Source organism: Zalophus californianus, chromosome 14 (genome assembly GCF_009762305.2).
Source record: "Zalophus californianus isolate mZalCal1 chromosome 14, mZalCal1.pri.v2, whole genome shotgun sequence".
Classification (NCBI taxonomy): Eukaryota; Metazoa; Chordata; class Mammalia; order Carnivora; family Otariidae; genus Zalophus; species Zalophus californianus.
In genome coordinates this window covers 6,050,470-6,077,458 of record NC_045608.1, presented here as the reverse complement: position 1 = coordinate 6,077,458, position 26,989 = coordinate 6,050,470, and the positions used below count along the sequence as shown (strand labels likewise).

Below are 26,989 nucleotides of genomic sequence, written 5' to 3'. Positions count from 1 at the left end.
TTAGGGTGTGGTGGTATAGAATTTGTATTCAAAAACGTGTCACCCCTTAAGCAATGGAAATTGGTCTTGCCTATCTGGGGATGTTGAGGCGGTGGGCTCTCAGAAATTGAGGGTGGTGTGACAGCGTATTCCCTGTTCTGATTATAGAAGCCATTGAGGCCCTCCCACTGGCCAACACACCCGAAGTGTTTGGTCTTCATTCCAATGCTGAGATTGGATATTACACTCAGGCGGCTCGGGACATGTGGGCCCACTTGCTGGAGCTGCAGCCTCAGACAGGTGAAGTCCGCTGTGGGGGACGGAGTTGGTTCGGTCAGGGTGCAAGGTGTTGGCACAGGGTGCTCTTGGTTCTTGTCGGTTGTATACTGTTGATGCCTTTCCAAGCACCAGAAGGCTCAGGATGCCCCAGTCCTAACACTCAGATGCCTTGCTTTCCCTAAAAACTGTCCTGATTTTAGGGGAATCCAGCAGTGGCATCAGCCGAGATGATTACATTGGCCACATTGCCAAGGACATAGAAAACAAGATGCCTAAAATCTTTGACTTGGACCAGATCAGGAAGCGCCTCGGGGTGGGCATCTCCCCCACGTCGGTGGTGCTTCTGCAGGAGCTGGAACGCTTCAACAAGCTTGTCATACGGATGTCCAAGTCTCTGGCTGAACTTCAGAGGGTGAGCATGCTCCTAATGCGCACACCACTGCCTAGACGCACCACCCAGTTTTCTGACAGTCTTGCCTGACTGCTCTCAATTCTGCAAACAGGCCTTGGCGGGAGAAGTTGGCATGAGCAATGAGTTAGATGACGTAGCCAGGTCTCTTTTCCTCGGGCAAATCCCTAATATCTGGAGAAAGCTTGCCCCGGACACGTTAAAGTCCCTTGGGAACTGGATGCTCTACTTCCTGCGGCGGTTCAGCCAGTACACGTTGTGGGTAAGTAGAGGCAATGGTCCCTTCTTTGGTTTGAGGTTCAGCCTGGACCGACCCTGCCCCCAACCACCTCCAACTCCCAACCCCTCTCTAACTCCACAGTAGTACCTTCTGTTTGCAGTTGATTGGGTGTTCTAGAAATGGTCTCTGACTCTACAGGCATACCTGTATTATTTTTTCCTTTTTGTTTCATTTTTAAGATTTTGAAGCCTATTATGCACAATCTGATTTATTCATTTCGGAGTCCATCTTGGCCATTTTTCCTCTAAGTACATTTGGATCTAACTTACTCTTTTAAGGGGACTCTGTTTTACAGATGTTCCATGTCCTTTCCTCTCATGGACACTTGGGTGGTTCCATTTGGGTTTTTTCTCTTTTTAGCCAGAATGGACAACACTCGGGCACCTATGTCTTTAGTTACGCACATGAGTATATTTCACAGGCAAATCCCTACAATGGCAGAGTTGGGTCCCAGGGTGTGCATTTCACATTCTGACAGCTCTTGTCAGACAGTCTTCTAAAGAAGTGGGAACCACAGTGAACGAACACGAGTATTTCCTCCCCTCTCTGTGACACTGTGTGTTTTTAATATTTTGGATCTTTCCTCCCTGATTGGTAAATAATAATATATGTGGGTGTGCATTTCTTTAATTATGGTGAGGCTGAGCATATCTTACACACACGTAGGTATCTCATTTCTTTTTCTGTGAATCGTCTTTTTGTGTCTTGATTTCATTTTTATCGAGTTCTCCATCTTTTTAAAATGATCTTTTGGAGCTCTTTGTGTATCAGGGAGATTAGCCCTGTGTCTGCCAGTATTGTGTTTCCCCCAACTTGTCATAAGTCTTTTGATTTTGCTTATGGCATTTTTTTTTCTGTAAGAAAGTGTTACAGTTTTATTTAGTCAAATGTATCAGTCTGTTCTTTTATGGCCTCTGGGTTTGGCATTCCCAACTCCAAGGTCTTGACGACATCCATTGGAGATGTGATCTGGTACTTTTTTGACTTGGTTCTTTTATATCTAGATCTTCATTCCTTCTGGAATCAGGCGGTTTAGCTTGTTTTCCCCAGCAGGCTCCCAGTTGTACCCATGCCCATCTTTTCGCTGCCAAGGTGAACTATGTTTAATTGTGAACTGAATGTCTGGTTTGTGCTTGGCCCTGGCATTTGATGTTGGCCCCAGGCTCCTGCCAGCTTCCCTCCCTTCCCTCCAGGTCACCGAGAGCGAGCCCAGTGTGATGTGGCTCTCGGGGCTGCACATCCCAGAGTCCTACCTCACGGCCCTGGTGCAGGCCACCTGTCGGAAGAACAACTGGCCGCTTGACCGCTCCACCTTGTTCACGCAAGTGACCAAGTTCCAAGATGCAGATGAAGTGAACGAGCGGGCAGGACAAGGTACAGTCAGCTCGCTGGGGAGTCTCCTCCCCGAGCTGTCCCCGACTCCGAGCAACAGGCACGGTGTGGGCTGAAACAGGGCCAGGCCACGTTTGAAAGTGAGGCTGCTGCAGACAGCGGCGCTGTGTGTGCCCTCCCCAAGTCTTGACCTCTCTGAGGGTGACCACATGCACTGCTCTGCCAGTTTCAGCACTGAGACCTAGGGTTGATGTCAGGAGAGACCTGAACTATGTTCACTGGGCTCCTTTGTGGCAAGTGGGCTCCTTGGTCAGAATTAGATATTTCACAGAACTGGATCACTCGAGGGCTTCCCTGGAAACCCTGAGGGATCAGGGGCGTGGGCGCCAGAAGGCAGATCAGATGAGGTTGGACCCACAAATTATAATGTCAGGTCCCTTCAACACTGGTGACTGACGCTGCAGACTCTGGCTGGGAGCTGCCATTTCCTAGGGCGGGGCCTGGAGTCGGAGGACATTTAACCGTGAGCAACAAAAGCCCTCTTGAGCCAACTTAGAGACGGGCTTCATGGTAGAGATTCAGGGATGCTCACCATCCCCGTAGCACAAGGCCAGCGAGGTCTCAGAGGAACTGGCAGGTGTCAGGGCCACCACGCTCTCTGGGTGACTGACTGTCCTCTGCTGTTGTGCATGTCTGTCATGTCCTGTTCCCCAGACACCATTTTCTCTGCTGGGTTTGACTTCCTGCCCGCCCTCCTCTGGTTCAGGGACTTGGGGTTGCCGTGGTACCGAATGGAATGACTGGTGCTTCTGTCTTTATAAACCGGGGCTCCAGCATCTTGGACTGTGTTCCTTGAAGCAGATTGCTGGAGGAGGTGCCCACCCCTCGTCCCCTTCACCGAGGCCATGGGGGAGGCTCATGGGATCTACAGAGTGTCCTGTCTGGGCTGTCCCTCTGCAAAGGGAAGAAAGGACGGCCACCTCTTTTGGAAAAAGGCCTGGGCTGTGTCTGGGGAAGGAGAGCCGGTTACTTGTTGTGCGTGCACCGCGGACATCCGGGAGAGCCGCCGGTGCCTCCACAGAAATCCCCGTCTCTTCCTGGTATCTCTAGGATGCTTTGTCTCGGGACTGTATCTGGAAGGCGCTGACTGGGATACAGAAAGAGGATGTCTTATCAAGAGCAAACCTAAGGTGCTGGTGGTCGACCTGCCGATTCTGAAGATCATCCCCATCGAAGCCCATCGCCTCAAACTGCAGGTGGGAGGGTCACACTTGGGGTGGTTCAGACCGTCTGGCCCTTTAAAACACAGGTGGTTAAACTTTGGTGGGTGGGGGAAGCCCTGAGACAGGGCAAGAGTGTGGAGCCACTTCCCGGGAAGACCCACGCGTGCACAGGTGTGTAAGTGGAGACTCCCCGAGCGGCACAGCTTCACGCTCCGAGCTGTGGTCCGGACTGACTTCGGGAGAGACGCCTCCCTTCCCGTCATGTCCTGCCTCATCAAGTCCTTATATTTGGGGTGGCAGCAGGTGCCCCCCTGCTTGGCCCGGATCCACTTTCACCCTGTCGGGGCTTGGTTGCGGAGGGCGGCCTGGCCAGGCCGGCAGGAGGCGCACTGCACCATCCGCACCCACACGAGTGTCCCACGGCCTGGGCTTGAGCTCCTCTGCCCTCTGGCAGCACATCTCGCCTCTCCTTTGCAGAACACTTTCCGGACGCCGGTCTACACCACCTCCATGAGAAGGAATGCCATGGGAGTTGGTCTGGTGTTTGAAGCCGATCTCTTCACCTCAAAGCACATTTCTCACTGGGTGCTGCAGGGGGTATGCCTCACCCTGAACTCCGACTGACCGTCTGGGCCAAGAAACCCACATGCCCAGCTCCGTCCGTGGCTGGCGGTAGAAATGTGGGCATTCGGCAACAGTGGTCACGTCTGCGGCCAGCTCTCGGGGCCTGGAGTGGCTGGAGGTGGATGGACACGGCTTTTCCTTTCATTTGAAATCAGTCAATTTAATCTCTTTCCGTAGAAATTAAGCAGATGGTTTTGTTTTTTAAACTGTTTCTAAGGCTTCTGCGTATTTGGAAAGTAAATACTAGAGAACATTTTAAGGTATGTCGTTTTCTTTCCCTTCTGAGGAGACGTCGTGATTAGGTGGAAGTGCTGGGCTGCTGGGCGGGGTCTGGCAGAGTCCCCTTCCTGGGCCGATGCTGCCGCCCCCAGCAGATGGCCGTGGTCCCCCACCGCCACCCCTCCCCCCTTCCAGAGCTCTCCAGCCTGCCGGGTGGGGGTGAGGGCCCTGAGCTGGTGTGTCACTCCCACATAAGCTCCTACCTGCACCCTGGCCGGGGCTGCGTGGGGCTGGGGGCAGACTTAGAACATCCCAGCCTGGCTCCTGGGCGGGACCCCTTCCTTCTGCACACCCTGGGGCCAGGCCTGCTGGAGGGCAGGAGTGGCTTTACTTTGCAAGGGAGGAGCCTGGTGGAACACCAGCAGGGCAGAGGGGCAGGGGCCAGTCATGGGCACAAGTAGCTTCTGCCAGAACCTGGAAGTGCAGAGCCTTCTCAGGGGCGGGAGCCCTGGGAGAGAACATGGGGTGAGAATGCAGTAGTTACTAGGGTGGGGGGCAGCTGTTTCTCCTGCTCCCACAGCCTCCCCCCCCCCCCCCGCCAGCTCCTCCCTCAGGTGGTTTAATAAAAGACACAAAACAGAAAGAGGCAGGTTTAGAAAATAAAGTTTGTTGGGATCTTGAACACTTTGGATAAAACAAAAAATATGAACACACATTCAGGTTGTGGTGATATGAGAAGTAACATCATATTTTGTTCCCGTGATATACATATACAGCTTCTTGGCTCTCTGTGCCGCCCTGGGAAAGGCTTGTCGGGAGGTGACAGGGTCTCCTGGAGGGAGCAGGGGCTGCTCCAGACGGGCTGCCCTGGAAACTGGAGCGAGGGTCAAGGTCGGTCGGCGTGTATTGCTCTGGCTGTATAGTGAGGCGTGTGACTGTCTGATTTCATTAACGTCGAGCAGTGATGCAGCCTGGGGCCTGTGCTCTGTCCACGAGCACACGGAGGTTACACGGAGTGGGATTAGAAGCAAGCGATTCGGCACACAGGTGTTTGGCCACAGCGATTAGTAAATACGTATTCTGCAGCAGGGACACGATCGTATTTTGGTGTCAGTAAGAGGGCAAGAGGAGCAGGAGAAGAATAATCTGTTGACAGGTCTGAAAAAAATTTGGCATGCATGGGATTTAAAAAAAAAAAAAAAAGGATGAGTTTTTCCTAGTAGTGATCACAGTGCATCGACAGCCGAGGGTGAAGGGCCGCCTAGGGCAGGCTTCACACAGTTCTGTCCGTCCCTGAGTGCTTCCTCACGGCTTTCCCTCCATTCACCTGGTCAACCGCCAGTGTCTCCACCTCGGGCTGGGTCTGTGGCGGGGCGGTGTGGTGGATGCGGTGGGCCACCCCCACGTGAGCCTTGTGTGGCTTCTCGCGGGCCGGGCTGTGCTGCTCGCTCGGGCCGCGGTCGGAGGTGATGGGGGGGATGACCAGAGGCCTCTCCTTGATGAGGTGGACCTCGGCGGACTCCCTGGCCAGCAGGAATGGGGTGGGGTCAGGCATGGCATCCACTGGCTCCCGCAAGAGGAGTTTCCGGCTCTCAGCCCCAAATCTGTAGACCTCTTCAAATTCGGGGTGCAGGGGGGCCGAGAGGCTCTTTTTCATCCGGCGGCGGGGCGTTTCGGGCAGCTTGTCCTTGGGGGGCGCCGGCTTGTAGCTGGCCAGCACGGGGCTCCCGGAGGGGCTGCCGTCCGAGGTCCCACTGGCGCTCACGAGCTTGCGCTTGGCGGCGTGCAGCTGGGAGGTCAGGTAGGCGATGGTGCTGGCGCGCTGCTCGAGCTCGCTGGACAGCATGTTCAGCTTGTGGCTCTTCACCTTCAGCTCCTCCAGGTACTTCTTCTCCCGCTCCTTGACGGTGTTCTCCAGCACCGCGATCATGGCGTTCTTCTGCTCCAGCTCTCTGAGCAGCTCATTGTTCTCGTTCTCCTGGAGCTTCAGTTGGGCTTCCAGTTCTTCACATCTTCTCTTTAGTTCACTGCTTCTGGAAGACCCCTCTCCTAGAAGAACAAGCCAAGGGCCGGGGTCTAGAACCCCCCAGAGTGGAGGCAGAGAGTCCTTCTGTGCTGGCTGGCCTCCCCAGGGCCTCCTGCTCCCGCCCCCCTGCCCTCTCCCTCATCCAGGTGCCGATCGAGTGCTCTCGGAGCGCCTTCCCGCCCTCGGTTCCCTGGCTCACTGCACAGAATGCCCGCACACTTCAAAAGTGCTGAGGTCACAACGGGCAACCTCAGGCTATCAGACCCCAGCAAATAGGACGTCAACTGTGAGCAGATCCCTCTGTCTGCTTGGGCCGCATGTACTAATAAGCACCTGCTTCACTCGAAGCCCCGTTCTGAAAGACAACTGTAGACTTCCTCCGTGTCTAAGCACAAAACTCTGAAGCTGCAGAGGAGACAGGAGGGGAGGCTGCTGCCTTCCCTGCCACAGGGTCCCCGACTAAAGTGGTGGCTGTCCCTGGGCTGGGGCTCAGCCTCAGCCCCGGGCCCACCCTGTATGTGCCCACTTCCAGCAGCTCAGGATCTCCCCGGGGGCTGCCGGGGCCTGTGCTGGGCTGGGAGCCAGCGTCCGCGGGCACCTCTCACATGGGGATGCGGGCCAAGTGGGGCCCCAAATCCAGGGCTACGGACTGATGTTTGTTGGCTCCTGATTTTTCAAGAGCGCCCCCTGTCTGCCTGCCCTACCTCCCTGAGACTCGAGAGAGCTGCTCCTTGGTGACCATTGTTCCCAGGGATCAGCACCTCCTCTTTTGCCAATTTCCACTCTTCTATAGGAAGCTCTACTCTACCTCCTCCCTCCACACCCACATCCTTTCTAGAAGTTTCGGTCTTTCCCCATAAAAGCTGCATGTGCACTCAGCTGAGGCAACCGTTCTTCATCACCTACAGACAGATTTCCCCAGCTGCCTGAGTGCTCAGTCACTGCATCACTTAAAAAAAATTTTTTTAAAGTAATCTCTACACCCAATGTGGGGCTCGAATTCACGACCCTGAGATCAAGAGTCACACACTCTATGGATTGAGCCAGCCAGGTGCCTCTCACTGTGGCACTTTTAAAACAGATTCTCAGATCCCCTCCCTGAGCCTCAGAATCAGAACCTTCAGGGGAGGGGGTCCAGGAGCCTGTATCTTCCCCCTTCCCTGCCCCCCCCCCCCGCCCTGTGCCCCTAAATGGAGCAAGTTCTGCATCCACCAAGGCAAAGCAGTGACTTCCAGTCCTGGGGAGGGGAGATGCCCCACCAGGGCCAGCTGAGAGCTCTTATACTGCCTCCAATTATCACCTTGAGCCCCTGCCGCTGAGGAGGATGGGTGGGTGGCCTTGGGATTTAGAGCTGAGACCCTCAAGGGGCTCTCTAGAGGCACGGGAGGAGGGACCAGGCATAGGAGCTCCTTCCTCCTGTACGCAGAGAGGGTTCAAGGGCAGAACTAATCTTCAGGTTAGCCTGGCCAGGAGGGGGTGGAAAGTGAAACATCCTGATTCCCGAGATGTGGATGGCAGGGGTGCAAGAATCCCTGGAGGCCCCTGATCCTGGCCCAGGGCTTTGGGGGAAGAGGAGCCTGGCATCGTATCTCTTCAGCGAGGCCCCTCCTCTGCCACACAGACAAAAGGACATCTGGGCCCCTGAAAGACATACTTAGGAGACTGTAACCTGAGTGTCACAAATGGAAAAGTCAGTACTTGGCGATGCACTGAGACCCATGGAGAGGTCTGTGTCTGTTACCCATACTTGGACACACTCATGAATAATAAATAGGCCATAGTGCGGCCTATTTAGGAAAAGGCATCTCGACTCATGTGGATTCTGCACTTTTCAAATCCCCACTTGGTTCCGGGGAGCAAGCTAATTGTCATTGGCCACAGGGGCCCCCCGTTCTATCTTCTCTGCCCCAGCTGCCATTAGGCTGATATCTTTGGGGGTCCCTGAGGATTCTGGTTGAGGGGAAGCATTTCTGGGACTGCAGTCTAGAGAAAGGCATTCATGATCCTTTGGGGACTATCTAGTCATTTGGTCCCTCACTCAACCAGTGTGTCGGGAGCGCCTGCTCTGTGCCAGGTCCTGGGTGAGGCTCAACGGACAGAGGTGGTGGGACCCTGTTCCTTCTCCTCTTTCTGGTTTAAATCACATTAATTTCTTGATTAGAGAAGGAAGACATTCACTGGAGAAAAATCAAAGTCAAGAAAATCATGTAAGAGACATTCCAAATATATGTGTCCATCAAAAGAAAATAAAACCACTCTTCCTTCCCACTCAACTGACAGCCCTTAATAACACCTCAGGGTCCAAACTTCCTTCCCACCTTTTCTTAGAAAGCTCTGGTCACACGTGCAACTCTTCCTAGTGATATATTTTCTTCTAAATGTGTAGCTAGTGAACAAATGGCACCAACATGTGCCACAACCAGAAATAATACCGCCATTCACTTTCCGGGAAGAAGTTCTTACCTGTCTGGTCCGAACTTTTGAGTGTCAGCTCATATGTTAAATCTAAAAAGGAAACCATATACATTAATTTTGTATGTTTACAGTAGGTTTCAAAGTCTTCATCAGCTCTGAAAATGCAGAACCAATTCCCACGATCAGCCCGCAAGTCCTGCCCAGAGCAGGGCTTGGCAGCGTTAGTGGCAGGCGTGCAAATGGCAGGAGCCACCAGTGGCCACTGTCCCTCCTAGGGCTCAGAGAGACCCTCCTTCCCTAAGACACACCCCAGCATCTACAGTAGTTAGCAAGCAGCTCGCTCTGTTAGTTTGACGATCATTTCCAAAATGCACTGTAAATTGCATTTTGATTTTCTAAATCCTCAGTATGCCAAGAAATGGCTTTGCAGCTTTACGACTGGTGTGTGTTGATTAGGCAAAGAGGATGAGGGAAGACATTGGGATGGACTCCAGCGATGGTGGGCTTAACCACATCAGAGAGAAGAGTGAAATCTCTTCTCGCTCCACTCCTGAGCGAGCCTGGCACGGCTTCTGAGCCGGCCTCTGTCTCAAACAGTCCCAACAATAGGTCCTGCTTTGCTCTACGGCCCCAGGTGGGCCTAGGGGCCCTGCTCCGGGGGGTCGCATGGGGCCCCTGGTACCTGTGCAGTGTTGCTGCAGCCGCCTGATCTCGGCGTGCAGCCCCTTGAGGGTGCTGGCGTGCTCCCGCTGAAGGAACAGGAGGTTCTTCTGGGCACTGTGCAACTGGTTCTCCAGGTTTGTGGCTGCCATGCTGACATCCAGATGGCCTGCGGGAAACACAGACCCTGGTGGCTCTGACAGCGAGGGTCGCGGGTGGAAGGCTGGAAGAGGGCACTGCCTGCTGCCTGCTGCCTGCCCTCCTTGGCTTTGGGGGGGTGGCAGGCAGCATGAGGCCTGGCTCTGGAGGCGGAAGGGGTACATTAAACCTGGGTTCCCCGATTCCAAATCCTAGCCTTTCCACACGCCACATAGACTTCAACAGGCTGTGACCAAAATTGCTAGATTGCCAAAGATTTCCCTGACAAGGTACACACTGACAGCTTCCTCACGGAAAGACCGAGCACCTGGGCAATGGGCTGAATATTTCCTCCAAATGGTACTGAGAGATGGCCAAAGCCAAGGAGGAGGAGGAAGAGGCTGGGAGAACTCCGGAAGGAAGCCCATGGATTTCACGGAGCTGAGAGGAGCCCTGCATCTTTCTTTGGGAAAGGGCCATGTGGTGACTATCGGAAGCTGGAGTCTGTCCCCAAACCCTGCCTCCCCACCCACGGCGGCTTCTGTCATCAATCATCAGCTGCTCACTCGGCCTCAGATTCTCTGACTTTACTGTAACTTGAGAAATGTGGTGAAGTCAATTGGTCTTTCTGGAAAAGCTACCAAAGACATTTAAGACGCCTTGCACAGCACTGAAAAATGCAAAGGACGAAATGTGGGTTATTTGCTTATAAATTATTCTTGTAAATACAGAACCTCAGAGCGCATTTTTCCTCATTTGCTATGCCAAAGAGCCCTCCCAGAGGAACACTACTTCTCAAAGGGCTTCCAGTATGTGGATGGCACTGGAGATGACCACACGCCCAGGTACTGACACCACACTGGGTGACACCAGTGACACACCCCAGCTCTGGAGCTAAGAAAAGTTCATAACTGGAACTCAAGACATGAGTCTTCACTCACACGGAAAAGCTTCCCACGATCTCCTTAGGCCACAGGCTTCACTCCAAAGGAAAGTTGAGGAAATAGAGGGTGACAGGCAAGCCCGAGAGGGAGGGTGAGGGGAAGAGGTGCAGAGGAACAGAAGGACGTTTGGCGGGGAGAGGGGCACGGGGCAGCTTCCGGTGATGGTGTTGGCCACTGTGCCCCGTCGGGGGTCGGAAGGGGGTACAATTTGGCAAAGTGTGTCCGGAGCCTGGGAGTGTGTCATCCCTCTGACTTCACGATTTCATTTCTAGGAATTGAGCAAAGGACAAGATTTACTTTTGTGTGAAAAGAGGTAGCCGTGACAACGGCCGTTACAGTGCAGTTCACAGAAAAGACCAGAAACAGAATCCAACAAGAGGGAACTTATTACAGTGATGGTTTCTAGAGAACAGAGATGAGATTTCCCAGGCCTTTAACTCGACTTCAAGCTGCAGCTGAGGCCAGGGTCGAGTTTCCATCGGACAGAGCTTTTCCATGGGGAGCTGTGAGCAGCCTTCCAGTTTCCACTCTGAAGGCTTGTCTCTGCTGCAAGCGCAGGTGCTCCTGTCCAGGTCCTGGGCCAGGCGGGGACTTCCACCTGGGACCCCAGGGCTCTGGAGAGCCCATGCTGCCTGGCCAGCTCGTGGTCTGAGAGCAGGACACTGACCCTAACACAGGAGTCAGCCATGACGAGTGGCACAGGTGGGCTGGCCAGCGTGCTCCTGTGGGAAGGAGCCCCCTCTGACTTCCTGCTTAATGCTAACTTTACAGGCAGGCCTTGCTCAAAGAAAATGGGAAACACTAAAATTTCAAAACAGTTTTGTCCAGCACTGATTGTACAAGATGAGATGTGCCCATAATCTACCAGAGGGGGCAGGGAGGCGAGTAAAAATAGGACCTCAGCGGCCACCCCGTTCCAATCATAGTGTGGTACCACATTTTATTTATAACACATTTAAATCTGATTTAAAGAAGCATTCACATCCGCCTCAGTGGATCAGCAGCTTTGAATTGTACTAAATCTGTAATTTATTAGTTCACCAAGGCAAGTACAGAAATAAGAACGTGCCCTTGAAGCTTCCCATTGTCATGGGCAGATAGCCTTGGGAGAAACACAAAGTGAAGAGGAAGACGACTGTGAGTCTGTAACGTGCAGAGCCGGCAAGGCAGCGTGGCGACTCCATCTGGGGTCCCGACAGCAGGAAGGCAGTTCAACCCTGTGGCACTTCACTGACTGGCGCTCTGTCCTTCTCTGCACTCTGTGCTGACGTAACAGGCCCAAGTGAGGAGAAGCTACTCATGCAGGGCACCCTCCAGTTGTTGGATACACAGCAACAGTGCAGGCCCACTGAGGCCCGAGGAAACAAGTCACGTCTCCAAATGGTATCCAAGCTACTCAATTCTTTTCCCTCTGCTCAAAAGGCTGACAATATCACAGACTTCCTGATGACAAGGAGTTGCTGTAGCTTAGAACAAAGTGATGCTTTCAAACCTTATTCTTAGCTCTTGTGACATGCAATCACGGCTCATGACCTAATCCTTCCAGTAAATTGGCAAGAACGAAGTTACAGAAGCCTCCCGTTTAGGCCATGGAGACACAGCTGGAAGATGTGGCTAATTTGGAGGAAGAAATGAAGGTGGTCCTGAGAGGCTTAATTCAGAATTTCTAAGACACTCTGGGAGTCAGAGACACGAAGGAGCATTCAGGACTCATCCCTGAAAGGGTCAGCGTGATGGATGAAGGTAAAAATGCAGGGCGTCTACTACCCATGAATAATGCATCCGTCTTGAGTAAAGGCATTCACCCTGTCTCGACAGTGTGTCAACCAGTAATGGAGGCTGACACTCCCAGAGCCCGGCTTGCAAAACACTGCACTTTCTGTGTCAAAAGGGCATTTGCTACAAATTGTGGGCTCTTTGTATTGCCGCTTTTAGTCTTGAGGCAATCCGATTTTGTTTTTAAGTGTCGCTGGGAGCTGTCAGCAATTTCACAGTTATTGGCTCGGCCAAAGGCAGTGTGGCCTGGACATTGGCCTCCTCTCCTCTCGGAGATGCTGTGCTTAGCTGCAGATGATGGGCTTCCAAGTGACTGGCATTCCAGGGCCCGGCCATGGCGGTGGCCAGAGGGCAGGACCCCCGCCCATGGCGTGCACGGCTCTGCCAGCGAACTCGGGCTGAAGCAGTGGGCACGGGCATCCTGAAGGGAGACCTGCTGAATAGGCTACCTTGACCACGATTTGGAGGTTAAGCCACACATGCATTTTCTCCTGTGGTAAATTCATTAGGTAGTAAATTTCTGTTAATTTGCAATTCACTCTACATGTTGGGAAAATTAATGCTTGACAAAGACTGTTCCAAATTCTAGAGAGGGGTTTTGGAGACCTGGCCAAGACTTCCTCCCAGCATGGGGAGGGATGCTAACACCATCTCCTGGTGATAACATGCTTTTAATGAAGGTCCTTGGAGAGACGTCGGCCCCAACCTCACCGAGGCTGCTCTGTGGCAGCACAAGGACAAATGGCCTATCAGTAGCTCATGTCCAATTTTCATCCTAATTCAAAAGTAATGTTCTTTCCTCTCTTTCAGGGCATTAATGTATAAATGATGACACGGTAATTTTATTTATGGGCCATCTCCACTTGTACACGCACAAAGTGCTCTCCTATCACTTACGTCGTTTGTTCTCGGAATACTCCCCTGAGGAAAAACAGGAATATCCCATCGACCAGGGAAAACATAAATTAGAGAATGCTGCATCTGAGCCTTGCAGCTTCTCTGGGCCCTCAGGCTCTGTGGGCGAGAATCCTGAAGGCTGGGGTAGGTCTCAATTCCATGCAGAAAACCAGACGCTTTTCCAAAAGTCTGCATCACATCTCGAATGCTCTGACCCAGAGGGGAAAATAAGCAGGGGACCTCGTGGTGGCCTCTCAGCACGGGGAGCGTAGTGCTCCTCCAGCCACGCCAGGCCCGGGCCACGTGACAGCCTGCACAGCACTGCTCACTGGAGCAGGATCCACGGGCTCTCTGAGCTCCACGTTAGACAGACAATGACCAAAGGGCACTGCTGACCAGCCAGTATGGCAAAAAGGCTCACCAGCAAAGTTGTCCAGGAAGCTGGCTGGGGGCAGGGCACTCTGGGCCTACCCAGAGCCCTTATGAAGCAGCTAAGCTGGCTTGGGGAGAAAGAATAAGGTACACATAGCGTTGCATGTGTGCCCTGATCCTTGGGGTTCAGGCAGGTGCCCAATCCGAAAGCCAGGGCCATACTCCCTGTCTTCCTCTGGGACTAACTCAGCAATGAGTCTGTGTGGGGTCAAAAGGCCGCACCTTGGCCCCGCTGCTGCTGCCGGGAGCAGCTCTGGTGCTACAATGGGGAGGAACCAAAGCCAGACTCACTTTCGCCCCCTTTTAAACACATACCTTTTTCTTCAACATTCCTCCTAAGTGCATACACAGATCTTGCCTACATTTTCACCTGCAAAGTTGACCATCTTGCATCCCTGCGATGTTCTTGGGATCCAGCCCCCATTCCCAGAGGCCCAGCCTGCTCCGCCTGCCCTCCCCAGCCTTTCCCCACACCAGTCTCCCCCAGGACTCCGTCAGCACTGTTGTCTTCCCCGCTTGTCTGCCACACCCCTCCCCCAACACAGGGCCTTTGCACGTCTTTTCCCTCCATCTGGAATTCTCCTGGCAAACTACCTCCCACCCTCTTGCCTAATGAACTTCCATTCTTCCTTTACATCTGAACTCATGCATTACAGGCCGGCTTCAGATAATTTTACAATGCTTCCTAATGTTGCTGAGTGGAGGTCTCCGTGAGAATTACATTGCATTAATCAAAAAGCACTACGGCAGCACTGATTTGAACATGACCTCATCCCATAATTCCTTGACATGCCAGAAGCAATATTTTAAAGTGTGCCTGTACCACATTTCTTAGACTAAAAGCAATGGAGTGTCTTTGATGGGAAAGGGTCCCACCATTTAAAAATGGGAAACTTCTTTGTTCGTGGGCAACCAAAGGCAGACTTATCTTTTCGCTCAACACAAAGCCTGTGGAACTAGGGTAATAATTTTAGAATCTGAAAAAATAGCACACTAGCACTCACGTGGTAGCTGTGAATTAGTTATAAGAAGCTATTTTAGCTTCTAGTCATGAATAAGTTATAACCCATTCATGTTAGGTTCCCTCATGCCACGAGTGATCAGAACAGCTGCAGTCTGTCCGCGCCTTTGGCAAGGCCTGTGACCCGGCAGGAGCCGCCTGGCCCTGAACAGGCTGTGGCATCCCAGTGTTCAGTGACAAGGACCTCTGTGGCCTTCTCCTGGGGACTCCGTGTGCCGCTCTCCTACGGGTCTTAGAGCGTAGGCATTGCCGTGGAGAAAATGGAGGTTGACTGAGGAGGGCAAAGTCAGCAAGTGTAGATGTTCAATGTGAGAGGATTTCTAGCAGGGAGGTGGTTTTCTAGGCAGATTCCTGGACTCAAGAAGTTGAGGGTGGAGGACACCTTCAAAATCAGCCAGCTATTCCAACCCCTCCTTATTTCAAGATTAAGAAACTGAGGCCCAAAGAAGATTTGCTGAACACAGTGGGATGAACAAGACCAGAACAGACAAGCTCTTGAGGAGGCAGACTATGTCTGGGATTAAATCTGAACCCCATCTTGTCACCTAAATCACTGCAATATCTAACTCATAGGGTTGTTTCAAGAGCAAGATGCAGTCACGTACAGTGTCTGGGTATAGTAAGTGCTCTTAGCTATAGCTGAATGGGAGCTGTAAGTGTTATAAATGTTAGCTACTTTGTTTTCATGTAAATACTGGCCCACAGTTATGCAAACATACTCCCAAGTTGCTTACTGAGTCCCACCTTCCGGTATTTCCAGAACATCATCTAAGTATGGAAATGAGCTAGCAAAGAAATTCTAGTTACCTTCAAAGAGAGAAACATAAAAGGAAACAGAAGCATTTTCTGCTGGCCTTTATCTTCCATTTGCACTGGAGAGAGGCATTCGGGCAGAGAATAGAGGTAGGCAGAGCAAGGCACCCTCAGGGACAGTAAAGCCTACTTCTTACTTAGAAACAATGTGAAATGCTCTACAAGAAGCTAAAAAAGGTCCAAGGCTAATTAGGCCATCAACTCTTAATCCAAAACACCTGCTTTTAGGAAAGAAAACTTAACCGTCTCTGAAAATGAATAGACATTAATCTGAATTCAGAACAATCCTGGATAAAAAACTCTTTTAAGTTGTAGGACCTATTTCTACTTGAACGTGTATTTAAGAAATTCAACTAGTAAGTTATTTAAGAATCCCCAAGAATTAGGGCACCAAGAAAAAGGACATCATTTCCAGGGAGCATAAGCATTCAACAACCACTCCAGAAATATTTTGGTAAAGAGAATGAACACCTTGACAAAGTGGAAGCAAAAAGGGGCACCTCGGGGGCACCTGATGGCTTAGTCGGTTGGGCGTCCAACTCTTGATTTCCACTCAGGTTATGACCTCGGGGTCGTGAAACCGAGCCCTACACTGGGCTCTGCGCTTGGTGTGGAGTCTGCTTGGGATTCTCTCTCCCTTTCCCCCTTCCACCAAGCACTCATGCTCCCTCGCCCTCTAAATAAAATCTTTAAAAAAAAAAAAAAACCCAAAACAAAGCAGAAGCAAAAAAATGTTGAAAACAAAAGGTGCAATTGTTTTTTAAAGTGACAGAAAATCTTAATCATCCTTAGAGAATTAGGTTTTTTAAAAGATTTATTTAGGGGTGCCTGGGTGGGTCAGTTGGTTAAGTGTCTGCCTTCGGCTCAGGTCATGATCCCGGGGTCCTGGGATCGAGCCCCATGTTGGGCCCTCTGCTCGGCGGGGAGCCTGCTTCTCCCTCCCCCTCTGCTGGCCGCTCCCCCTGCTTGTGCACTTGCTCGCTCTCTCAAATAAATAAATAAATCTTTAAAAAATAAATAAATTTAAAAAATTTTTAAAAAGATTTATTTATTTTAGAGAGAGAAAGCACAAGCACGAGGGCAGAGCAGATGATGGAGAGTCTCGAGCTGGGTAGGTGGCACATCTTTTTTAAATGGGCATGTCCTTAAAAGCTAAGAGGAAAACTCCAGTAGAAAGCAAAAAAAAAAAAGAAAAAAAGAAAAGAAAAGCATCTTTTTTTGCAAGATAACCACCTCACGAAGTAATCTGAACGTCTGCTGATAAGAGGTTAGCATGGTGCATGCAAACTCTGAGATTATCACAAATGATCGTGTAGACGTGTACTTACCGACAAGGAAATATTTTACGTTAAGTCAAAAAGGTATATTAAAAGCTGTATATTTAATGTCGTATTTTTGTCTATATAAGTAGAGACAACATCTAGAAGGATACACAACAAAGTGTTAAAAGCATTTATCTCTAGATGGTGGACTGTGAATGATTTTTACTTTTTAAAAATTCTATTTTGATACTCCCTAAAGCTGCTTTAATGATGAATGTATATAATAGTCAGAAAAAAATTATACAGCGATTTCTCTTAAAAAAAAGATAATCACTATCCACTAGCAAAGTAGTATCACGTGTTTTAGTTATTTTTTTCCAGGGTAGTCTGGGTTGCTAGAATTGTGACTAGTTTATCAGAACCAAGAATAATGAATGGGAAGGCCATTTTTACAAAAGCAACAATTCAGGTGCCCCCAAGACATGCAGACAATGATCATGATGAGCACTTGAGTACCTCCCTGCTCCCATTATGCATTCCTGTAATTCTCTGACATTATCCATCATAAAATACAAGGCCCGTCAACGATTCTTTAGACACTGACAGCTATTTCCTCCTGAAAGCATGTACAGCCTAACATTAAAGTTGTAATAGATGTGATTAGAGAGATTGGCAATTAGACACGGGAATGCGATATGTGGCTGTCTGGGAAGTCTGCAGTCACTGGGGGCCTCCATGATGGATTTATTAACCAAGTTTCTCAGCAGTCCGATTATCTCATACTTTAAAAGTTTCTGTTTGGCTTCTATTTAAAAACCACATCAGGTGTCTACACACTGGTAGGGGCTCAGCCCCTCCACTCGAAAACATCTCAGGAAGAAGCAAGTCTGTGTTTCAGATTGTCTGAGAGTGTCTCTAAGTGGGCAGATGCATGAGCTCCATGGTCTGAAATCACATGGTACTTTCTGGGAGTGCCCGGGACCTCCGAGAACATTGGGCCACTTAATAGCCAGAATGCCTACACTCTGTGGCAGGCACACCAGCACCCCCATCTCCTGGCTGGGGGTGGTGGGGTCGATATCCAGACATAATGCTGGTAGAGACTCAGCTCAGCACTTTCTACTTCAGAGAAAAGTCTTAAAGAGAAATTGCCTCTAGGGAAAGAGATGGCCACGAGGTGGCTCTGCTTGGCCCTTCTGCTCTCCCTAGGTCTTCCTCCTGTCCTTCTGCACAGCATCCAGGATGACTGCCCTCTGGGCTCCACCGCAGGAGCCTCATTTCAGAAACTAGAGATGAAAACATTCACAACTCAATAGCAATGCCACTTGTGAACTTCTAATAAGCTTGTCATTTACCAAGATGATCCTGAGCCAACAATTTAGGGACATAAAAATCTCCCAACTTAATACACAGTTCTACCTAGTGATATTTTCCTTTAAATGGAAGGGAAAATAAGCAGGTCATATCTGATTAGTGTTTCCATTTCTACACTGACTGTGATTACTGCAGATTTTAATTGTCTACTGGTTGATAACCTAAAAGATGTAGTGACCCAAATGCAGAACTGCCTTTTCACAATAATGAAATGGGAGAGTCTCCTTAAATCTTAGCACTTGGTGATCACAATCTAAATTGTATGTCCTAGGCTGAGAAGATGTGTTCACTTGCTTTAAAAATCTCTCAATATGGTTTGCCAAACAGATGAACCATTTCAACTGATTTAACTGATAGGGCTTCCTTTATCTATCCTGTGGACCTACCTAATTATAGTGTAGGTTTCAAGGAAAGAAAGGTATTATTAACTGAAGCTCTATGCACTTTAATTTAGCCAAACTTTTCCTTTATTGCTTATAAAAGGTAAAACAGTCAATTGTTTCACTAGTGCTAATAAAACATATTTACCTAAACCCTTATGAGGCATCTGGGAAGATTATCACTTACCAAGAAAAGAGACCTTATCCTTGTGATTTAGGTGGAAGAGCTCTGCCCATTCCCAGTTACATCATCTTGGACAGCTTTGTAATTTAGCTCGGCAATCAAGCCAAAAAGAGTCACCTCCTCTGACTTGCCCTTCTGCAAAATGGGTCCACACTAATTACTTGAGAAGAGTTTAAACAGGGAAAACAGTAGAGATCTTCAAAATTATTAAAATATCCTAACAATAGTCAATTCAGTAACCGAAGTCACAGTGGCCAGGCATTTAATTTCAGTAATTACATATCCTCTGATGATCATGAGTATTTTTTTTTTAAAGATTTTATTTATTTGACAGAGAGAGACACAGTAAGAGAAGGAACACAAGCAGGGGGAGTGGGAGAGGGAGAAGCAGGCTTCCCACTGAGCAGGGAGCCTGATGCGGGGCTTGATCCCAGGATCCCGGGATCATGACCTGAGCTGAAGGCAGACGCTTAACGACTGAGCCACCCAGGTGCCCCATGAATATTTGTTTTTATTGGACACTTATTTCTACAGAATAACATAGCTTGAGTACCAATAATTTGAAAATAAGATAAACTTAGTCTTTTAAGGAGGCATTTACCTAGATCTTCATTTCCTATCACTTTTTTTGGATGGCTTCAGCATGTCCACCTACGGCCACGTGACCCTTTGACTCTCCATCCTGTGATCTGACAGTCCTGACCTGAGATTACTCAGTTCCTTCAAAGTTTCCTTTCCATGAGCTTCCTGTCTGTGCTGAATGAATGAGGCACATTTACTGGTGGCATTTCAGGCTGACTCCCATAAAGTTCTCTCTGCTCACAATGAGTCTTTATTATGTCAGGGCACGAGAGAACTCCCAGGACCCCATACTTCACTTCTTCAATAAATTGTGCAGAAGGTTCCAGAGAAGAGGAAAACTCTTCCTGAAACATGGATCCATGGAGAAGGTCTGTCACTTCAACAGGCAACGCTGAGAGCCAGATGCAGCTGATGAGCTTGAGGAGGCTGCCAGGTGCCGTGCGTGCCATCTTAGGGCTTGTCTTTGCAACCTAATTTGGATCATACTAGATAGATGAGCCATCAGTACATTAGCCCAGTGGAAATAAAGGAAAACAAAGGGAAGTAAAGAGGCAGGCAGCTGTATTTTATAGATGAGCTATCAGCTGTTGGAGGAAAGCAGAAGAAATCGGGGAAAGCAAACATCACTGTGTCCTGTAAGGAATTTCCAAAGAATGGAGCGAAGTTCAGTATTCTCTTACTCTTACTGACCTTTACCTTTTAAAGATCATGATTCTTTTATATACTTTTGTCACTTTTTCCATTTGTACAACTGTCTTTTGTTGCTATTTTCCTCTATGTATCTGACCCCGTGTTCCCACAATAGGGTTAACTAGAATTTTCGTTCATGACCCACTCTTTCAGGGCCCACTTTTATTTAGGTACTTTTAATAATAAGCACCTGATGTATCCACATCTTTGGAAATCAGCAATTTTGGTTTAGAGTGCCCAGATTTTCCATTTGAAGTCCCAAATTCTTAGGTTGGGTGTTTCAGCATCTTCTGGTTGCTCCAACTCTGGTTAAAGTCTGTGGGTCAGTTGGGAGCCTGGGGGATTTGTTTTTCTTCCTGCTTTGCATCCTGGGCAGGACAGTCGCCTCCAATCATGCAGGCGGACACTTTTCTCGCTGGGTGTGGGGGAGCATGGGGCAGCTTCCACCTCAGTGAGACAGCTGCTACGTCGTGCCCCATGATGCTTCTCAGCCGGCTCTGCCCTGCTTCTCTGGGGTTTGGCCACTGCAGTTTACAGTGTGCTGATGGTGATAGTGTTGGATGACAATCTGTTCTGTCTCTGCCCTAACCCAGTCTTGGGGTCAGTCCAAGCCATCTGGGTAAGAAAATACTCAAAGACATCTTTTAGTCATGAGAAGCTGAAAATCATTCATCAATCTTAGTAATTATGGTTATTATTGACCAAGTGTCAATGTGCCAGGCTCACAGGTAGATAATCATTTAATTATTGAAACTATTATCCAAGATAGGTATGATTATGCCCATTTTTTAAGGGATGAGGGCTCAGAGGACTAAGACACTTGCCTCGATTTACAAGCACAGTGTATGAGCTCAATGAAAATCTGTTTCCAAAGAGGACATCTGGGACGCCTGGGTGGCTTAGTCGGCTAAGCATCTGCCTTCGGCTTAGGTCATGATCTCAGGGTCCTGGGATCGAGCCCCACGTCGGGCTCCCTGCTCCGCGGGAAGCCTACTTCTCCCTCTCCCACTCCCCCTCTGCTTGTGTTCCCTCTGTCAAATAAAATATTTAAAAAAATCCAAAAAACCAAAAACAAACAACAAAAACAACAAAGGGGACATCTTCTCTGCTTGGGTCCTTCCCGGTGCTCTCCTCCAATTCCAGTGTGTGGTGTTTGGAACCAGAAGGTCTCATGTTAGCTCTGGGAGGTGTCCGTCCTGGCTGTTCGCATGCACCATGGAGCTTCAATCCCTGTGGCCGTTACAGAATGGGGCAGGCATGCTGGTGGTGACAGCCACTGCCGCCCACCTGGCACAGCAGGTGCTGGGCACTATGCTGAGCGCCACCCATGCGGTGCCTCACCAAATCCTCATGACAGCCCTGTGGGGTGGGTCCTTACTATCTTCCCAACTGTACGTACTGGGAAACAGGCACAGGCAGTTTAGATGATCTGCTCTACGGAGGTCACACATCAAGCTGGTATTATTTTGCTGCTTTGTATCTCCCTCTTTTCTTTCCAAGGAGGGAGTTGTGCTGATATAGGCCTACATTTTTAGAGAGGAAAGACCTAGCCCTTGGCTCAGAATTTCTTTTCACTGAATCTTAAAGCATCCTGTGACAAGATTTTACCAAGGCGTAACCTCCTCTATCGGTTGCAGTCCTATGGAAGGTGGACTGCATAGACGAGCTCTAGTCATCTATGGGCCCCAGTGACACAGCAGGATAGGATTTAACCCCCACATGGCCACCGTTTGAATCCTAGCCCTGTCTCGTATTAACTATGCAACTCTGGACAAGTTATGTCTAGCTCCCTGTACCTTACTCTCCTTATCTGCGAAATGGGACAGCAGTACCCACTTTATCAGGGTCACTATGAAAATGAAATGAGCTCCTCTGAAGAGGTGCTAACCAACAGAACCTAGGGCGACGATTCAAACAGTCTGCTCTCTGCTGTCCAGTAGAGTGGTCACTAACCACACTGAGCACTTGAAATGTAGCTAGTAGGTCTGAGAAGCACATTTTCCCCCTTGTATTTATTCTGATTTGAATTAATTCAAATTTAAATAGCCCCACATGGCCGGGGGCTACCATACCAGGCAGCAGAGATGTAAAGCATTTAGAACCACACCTAGAACTGTGGGCTTGCTACCATTATTACTGCAATGAGGGGAATCACCCAAACAGGTTTCCAGGGTGCCCACAGACACCGTTACAGGCCTGATCTCATTTTGCATTGCAAGAATGATTTACTAGTTTCATCCTAACTGCCATCATCATCGCACTACCTCATTTTCTGTCTCCCTAGCATTTATCACTACCTACAATTTGGTCATTTATCTTTCCTATAGTACCAGAATGTAAACTCCATGGGAACAAGGGCCTTTCTCTCTGTTCCCTGCTGTATCACTTAGCACCTAGAATAATGGATGCCTCCCTCTAGTAATCTGAGCTGGCCCTTTGGGAAAGGGTTCCCTATAGCTGGGAATTAGTGCTGCTCTCAGCCAATCTTTGGTCCGACACCCTCCCGTTAGGTCATGTATTTTGTATTGGTGAGGTGAGAGGATGTGGAAATATTTATCCAACTGGCATGGGAGTAAGGCAAAGGAGGGAAGGATAGCCAGTTCATGCATGCCTTTGGGGAATCTCTCAAATAAAAAGACCCAAAAACTATCAGGCCACATAAAAATGAAATAAAGTTTAATTTCAGTGGGAGGGAAAGTGTGGGCATGTTCAAGATATTCTGAGTTTGTGACATACGGGATCTTGTTGGGGCAGCTTATTTACATGTGGAAAAGTTATTTCTGTTACGAGCCAACCATATCAATCCTTGGTGCTGATGCACCAGGATGTGACTATGCCACGTGCAAATCAAGGGCTTAGTTCACGTTGGAGGAAATTCTCAGTGGAGTCAGAGACTCGGAAATGAGGAAACACACATGCCAAGCTCCGAAGAAGCTTTTCCTAATCCCTGACATGAGAAAAATGTGGACAATGCAGCAAATTCTTTGTAAAGCTGACTCTATTCCATTCACAGGACAATTCTTTATTTCTACTGTCAGATTTCCCAATTCAAAAATACACTGTTACAGGAGTTCTGAAAGCCTGGGAATCACTCGAATCACCAAGAGGTTATGGTGAACAGCTGAACATCATCATTGGTTTTGTTTTTTATCTTTTGAAGTTGACAAGGCCTGTTAGAATAGGCCGAGTAACCCATCCTCCGTTTAAAACGTGTGCCTAGAGGTTAAATATCAAGCCAGCATATGCTCCTTGGTGCCCACTGTGTACTCAGTCTTATGCCTACAATTTACCGGGGTTGTGAGACTCAGCCTCTCAAGTACAAAGAAAACTAAGTATAATGAAATCCTCATGAGGTATATGCCAAGTACAGGGACCAGGGGAGGGGTAATGGGCATGAAGATTCGCCTGCCACAGTACCTGAAGTGCTTTCTGATTACCTGCCTGTCTCCCACACGAGGCTGTATAAATCCCTGGAGGCAGGGTCCCAGTCATTTGAGCATTCCCAGGACCGTCTGCGCTGCCAGGCACGTGGGGGCACCTGGTGAGTGCTGAGAGGGGAAGGACTGCTGGGGCAGAGATGGTTTTGTTTTGAAGAGGGACTGGGTTCACACAAGAGAGGGTGTTTCTTGTGAGGTAAACGTGGAGTCTTAAGAGTAGCGGTGAGGCCATGTTGAACATGGAAAGAACATTCCGGGGAATGGTAGAAAATCAGGTTAGATAGAAAAGCCAGGGTTGGATTTCAGTTGCTTATTAAAAGACACTCAGAAAAATGGAGATGGAAGAAGAGAAAGAAAATGGGGGGAAAACAGGTTTTATCCAACAGAGGCAAAACCTGGACTGAAGAATGTTTAGTGCAGTGGGGTAGGATTATGGAAGGCAAGAGCCCTGACCGCACATCCTCCTGCTCTCGGGAAATGGGGTCACAGAGAACCACCGCAAAGAGTGCTTTCAATGCCTCGCACCAAGCTATGCCCTTTTTACTCACTCTAAGGAGTAGACACTATTATCCTCATTTTACACATTAACAAACAAGCTTCGACAGGTTCAATAACTTCCTTGAAGTCACAGCTAGCAAGTGGCAGGGCTGGGCTTCATCACCAACTGGGCGACTTCAAGGCCACGCCTTTAGCCGTGGACTCTGCTGCCTGGCCCAGATAAAGGCGACAACCCATGAATGCTTCAAAGTGCATGCCCTGCAGAGGCAGAATCATTTGCCCCATGTTCCATTTGTTCAAAGTCCTCTCTTGCCCTTTTCTTTCCCCATATTTTAAGTTTTAAGCTTCTTGGGTCTATTCTTTTTTTGCTTGATGCTAACTAGAAGTCCAGTGCTTGTTCTTGAGGATGCTGCTCATTAAAAAAAAATAAAAAATCTCTGAATAAGAGAAAATATTTCTTTCCTCCTACAGCTGCAGAAAAGCAGACACTCCTTTGTGTCTGGGTTAAGAAGCTAGTTCTGTTAAAGAACTACAGTCATACTCTGCTTTCCTGTGTGGAAATGTATACTTCTGTTTCACCACCAAACAAGTATTTTAAGACATCTGGACTTTAGAGATTATTGCTAATTCACTCAAAATAAAACCTTTGATTTCTAAAAGTTTGCTTTTCTAATTGGTTGCCTTACTGATAACTTGTTTTATTTAAAATATTTTATTTGAGAGAGAGTGAGAGAGTGAGCACAAGCAGGGGAGAGGGGCAGAGGGTGACGGAGAGGGAGAAGCAGACTCCCCACTGAGGAGGGAGCCCGATGCAGGGCTCAATCCCAGGACCCTGAGATCATGACCTGAGCTAAATGCAGATGCTTAACTGACTGAGCCACCCAGGTACCCGATAATTTATTATTTTAATAATACAATTTAAAGTGACATTTCTTATGTGAAGATATAGAAATCTTTAAGGTTTCCTGGTTAGGGGCCTGGGATTTCTCTCTTCCTACAGAAGATTAAAATAAATTAGACAATGACAAATTCCTTATTCGGATGGAGTTTGTGTGTGTCCATCCAAATCAACCACCAGTGCCACACAAATGGTTAAATAGAATGGGGAGTAGAAGAGGGTGCATCTTTGCTGAGGCAAGTATAACCCAGCAGAGAGTAGGAGGAGTGGTGCCCGTTTGGGTCTTGGGGAAGAGCTGGCCTGTTTCTGCAATCTGACTCTAACCTGCTATCCATAAGCAGCTTTTATGTCAGAGAATCTACACAGCCATTGTTCTTGTGGCTGACATACATATATATATACACATAAATACATATATATACACATATATATTGCAAAATATGTATATATATTTATTTCAAAAAATAAATGAAATTCACGTGTGAATGTTATTATTTGAGACAACTGTTAAGCAGTCAGAATTAAAGGAAGAACGCAGGGAATTCCATCCTCTTGATTAACTCCATTTGGGAGTGTGACCCAGTGAGAGCAGTGGTTCTTGTCAGGCACTTGTGCCCCCAGGGCGGATATTTGGGGTTGTCACTATCAGGGAAGGGGCATGTCTGGCATCTAGCGGGTAGAGGTCAGGCATGCTGCAAGACGGCCTACAATGCACAGGACAGCCCTCACAACAGAGAATGATGCAGCTTGAAATAGCAGTACTGTGGTTGAAAAGCCCTGGGCTCATCAATCTAATTGGAGGCAGGCCTTTTTTCTCTTCTGACTTGAGGTTTACTCCACTCTCCTTAGGTTTCCTGGATTGCCAGTAAACTGTGGGTGGATGGAGCTCTCGAGAGGGACAAACTTCAGCCATGTGCGGCGTTCTCCCTGCAACAAGCTGCTGACCCTGGAGGAAAGGGCCTCTGTTTGAAAGGGCTTCTCCCCCACATCTGAAGCTCCTGGCGAGGAGGGGGTGCAGGAAAGTGCTGCTTTACCCGCCTCACCATACTGGCCAGAAATATGTGCACTTCCTTTCTTTTGTTTGCAAGAAAAGGGCTGCATGTAACCTTAAATTTGCTTAAGACCATGATAATGTTCCTCCCTTTATTTGACAGTCTAAAATGTTGTCTTTTCCTGCAAATGCGTTAAGTGACCTGAGAAATGGAGAGGATGAATGTGAGAGATTTCTGGAACCCCAAACAGGGACTCCAGTATTATAGTTATAAACCTGATATTTTAAGAGATGATAAATGGTTATATCAAAGTTGACCCAATATACACTATCCATGGGAGTCCTTTGATCTAGAACAGTTAATGAATCTCCAGGAAATTTTGATGTTTAAAGGCTTTAATGTTTTGAATGCAAAGGAATTCTTTTTAAGAAGACCACTAAAAGGATTTTAAGGACTCCAAATAAATTTATAAAATAATGCCAAAACTCCTAATATTTTACGTATACTAGCATTTTAAGAAAAGCTTTCCAGGCTGGGAAAAATGAAAGAACAGGCTCCATGATCACCAGGAAATGCTGTTTATACAAAGAGCTATAATTTAAACTTTGTTATTTGCACAAATGTATTGGGGAAATTAAAGAAATTAGTGTTGAGCTGGTAAATCTTAAAATGGTTTTCTATTTGGAAAAGGTCTCTTCCAAAGTAAAAACAATTGGGTTATAAGAATCCCAGTTTAGAAATAAAATGTAAAGATACAGGTACAAATTGAAATTGAAAAGCTATTTATCTCTTTTGAAAAGCCTCTATATTAAGAACAAGAATGAAAGTATTTCAATATAACATGGAAGGCTGCATAACAGAATTAAATTATTCAAGTGCCCTTAGTACTCTTGAGGCAAATCCTCTCACACACTGTTTTGTGAATTTGGGTATGAAAAGAAGCTCCTATTTTTCTCGGTGGGGGCATATAAAGTATCACACTTCATTCTTTCAATAAAGCAAGCACCTCTCTCTGAGTACCTCTGAGCCAGGTACCAGGAAGGACATTGGAATACACCAATGAATAAAACAGATACAAATCCTGCTGTCATAGAGCCAACACGCTAGAGTGGGGAGGAACAGACAACCCTACAAATACTAATTCATACAGAAAAGTAGGATTTTTCCACAAAGGCTAAATTAAATTGTACTTCATAAATCCCTTACACTTGCCTTACTGATAAGC

At 48.4% G+C, this 26,989-nt stretch overlaps 2 protein-coding genes across 8 annotated transcripts in view; one reads left to right on the top strand and one right to left on the bottom strand.

The window, feature by feature from the left end:
* The window catches only part of DNAH10 (dynein axonemal heavy chain 10), a 131,685-nt gene extending 126,153 nt beyond the window's left edge, over positions 1 to 5,532 (top strand). Inside the window, exons 74-79 of the mRNA XM_027575699.2 lie at positions 148 to 279; positions 459 to 670; positions 762 to 929; positions 2,141 to 2,321; positions 3,390 to 3,535; positions 3,980 to 5,532. Of these exons, the coding sequence (XP_027431500.1) occupies positions 148 to 279; positions 459 to 670; positions 762 to 929; positions 2,141 to 2,321; positions 3,390 to 3,535; positions 3,980 to 4,126 (986 nt within the window). The 3' untranslated portion in view covers positions 4,127 to 5,532. The remainder of the gene's footprint in view (positions 1 to 147; positions 280 to 458; positions 671 to 761; positions 930 to 2,140; positions 2,322 to 3,389; positions 3,536 to 3,979) is intronic.
* Positions 4,993 to 26,989, bottom strand: part of CCDC92 (coiled-coil domain containing 92) — a 30,687-nt gene continuing 8,690 nt past the window's right edge. For 2 of the 7 annotated variants that reach the window (XM_027575688.2, XM_027575690.1), the window contains exons 2-4: positions 9,469 to 9,615; positions 8,835 to 8,876; positions 4,993 to 6,421 (exon numbers count right to left, since the gene is read on the bottom strand). In XM_027575688.2, coding sequence (XP_027431489.1) covers positions 5,619 to 6,421; positions 8,835 to 8,876; positions 9,469 to 9,598 — 975 coding nt within the window. In that variant the 5' untranslated portion in view covers positions 9,599 to 9,615 and the 3' untranslated portion in view covers positions 4,993 to 5,618. Of the gene's footprint in view, positions 6,422 to 8,834; positions 8,877 to 9,468; positions 9,616 to 10,525; positions 10,797 to 19,268; positions 19,441 to 26,989 lie in introns of those variants that run through there. The other 5 variants (XM_027575686.1, XM_027575685.2, XM_027575687.2 and 2 more) reach the window with 5 other exon arrangements.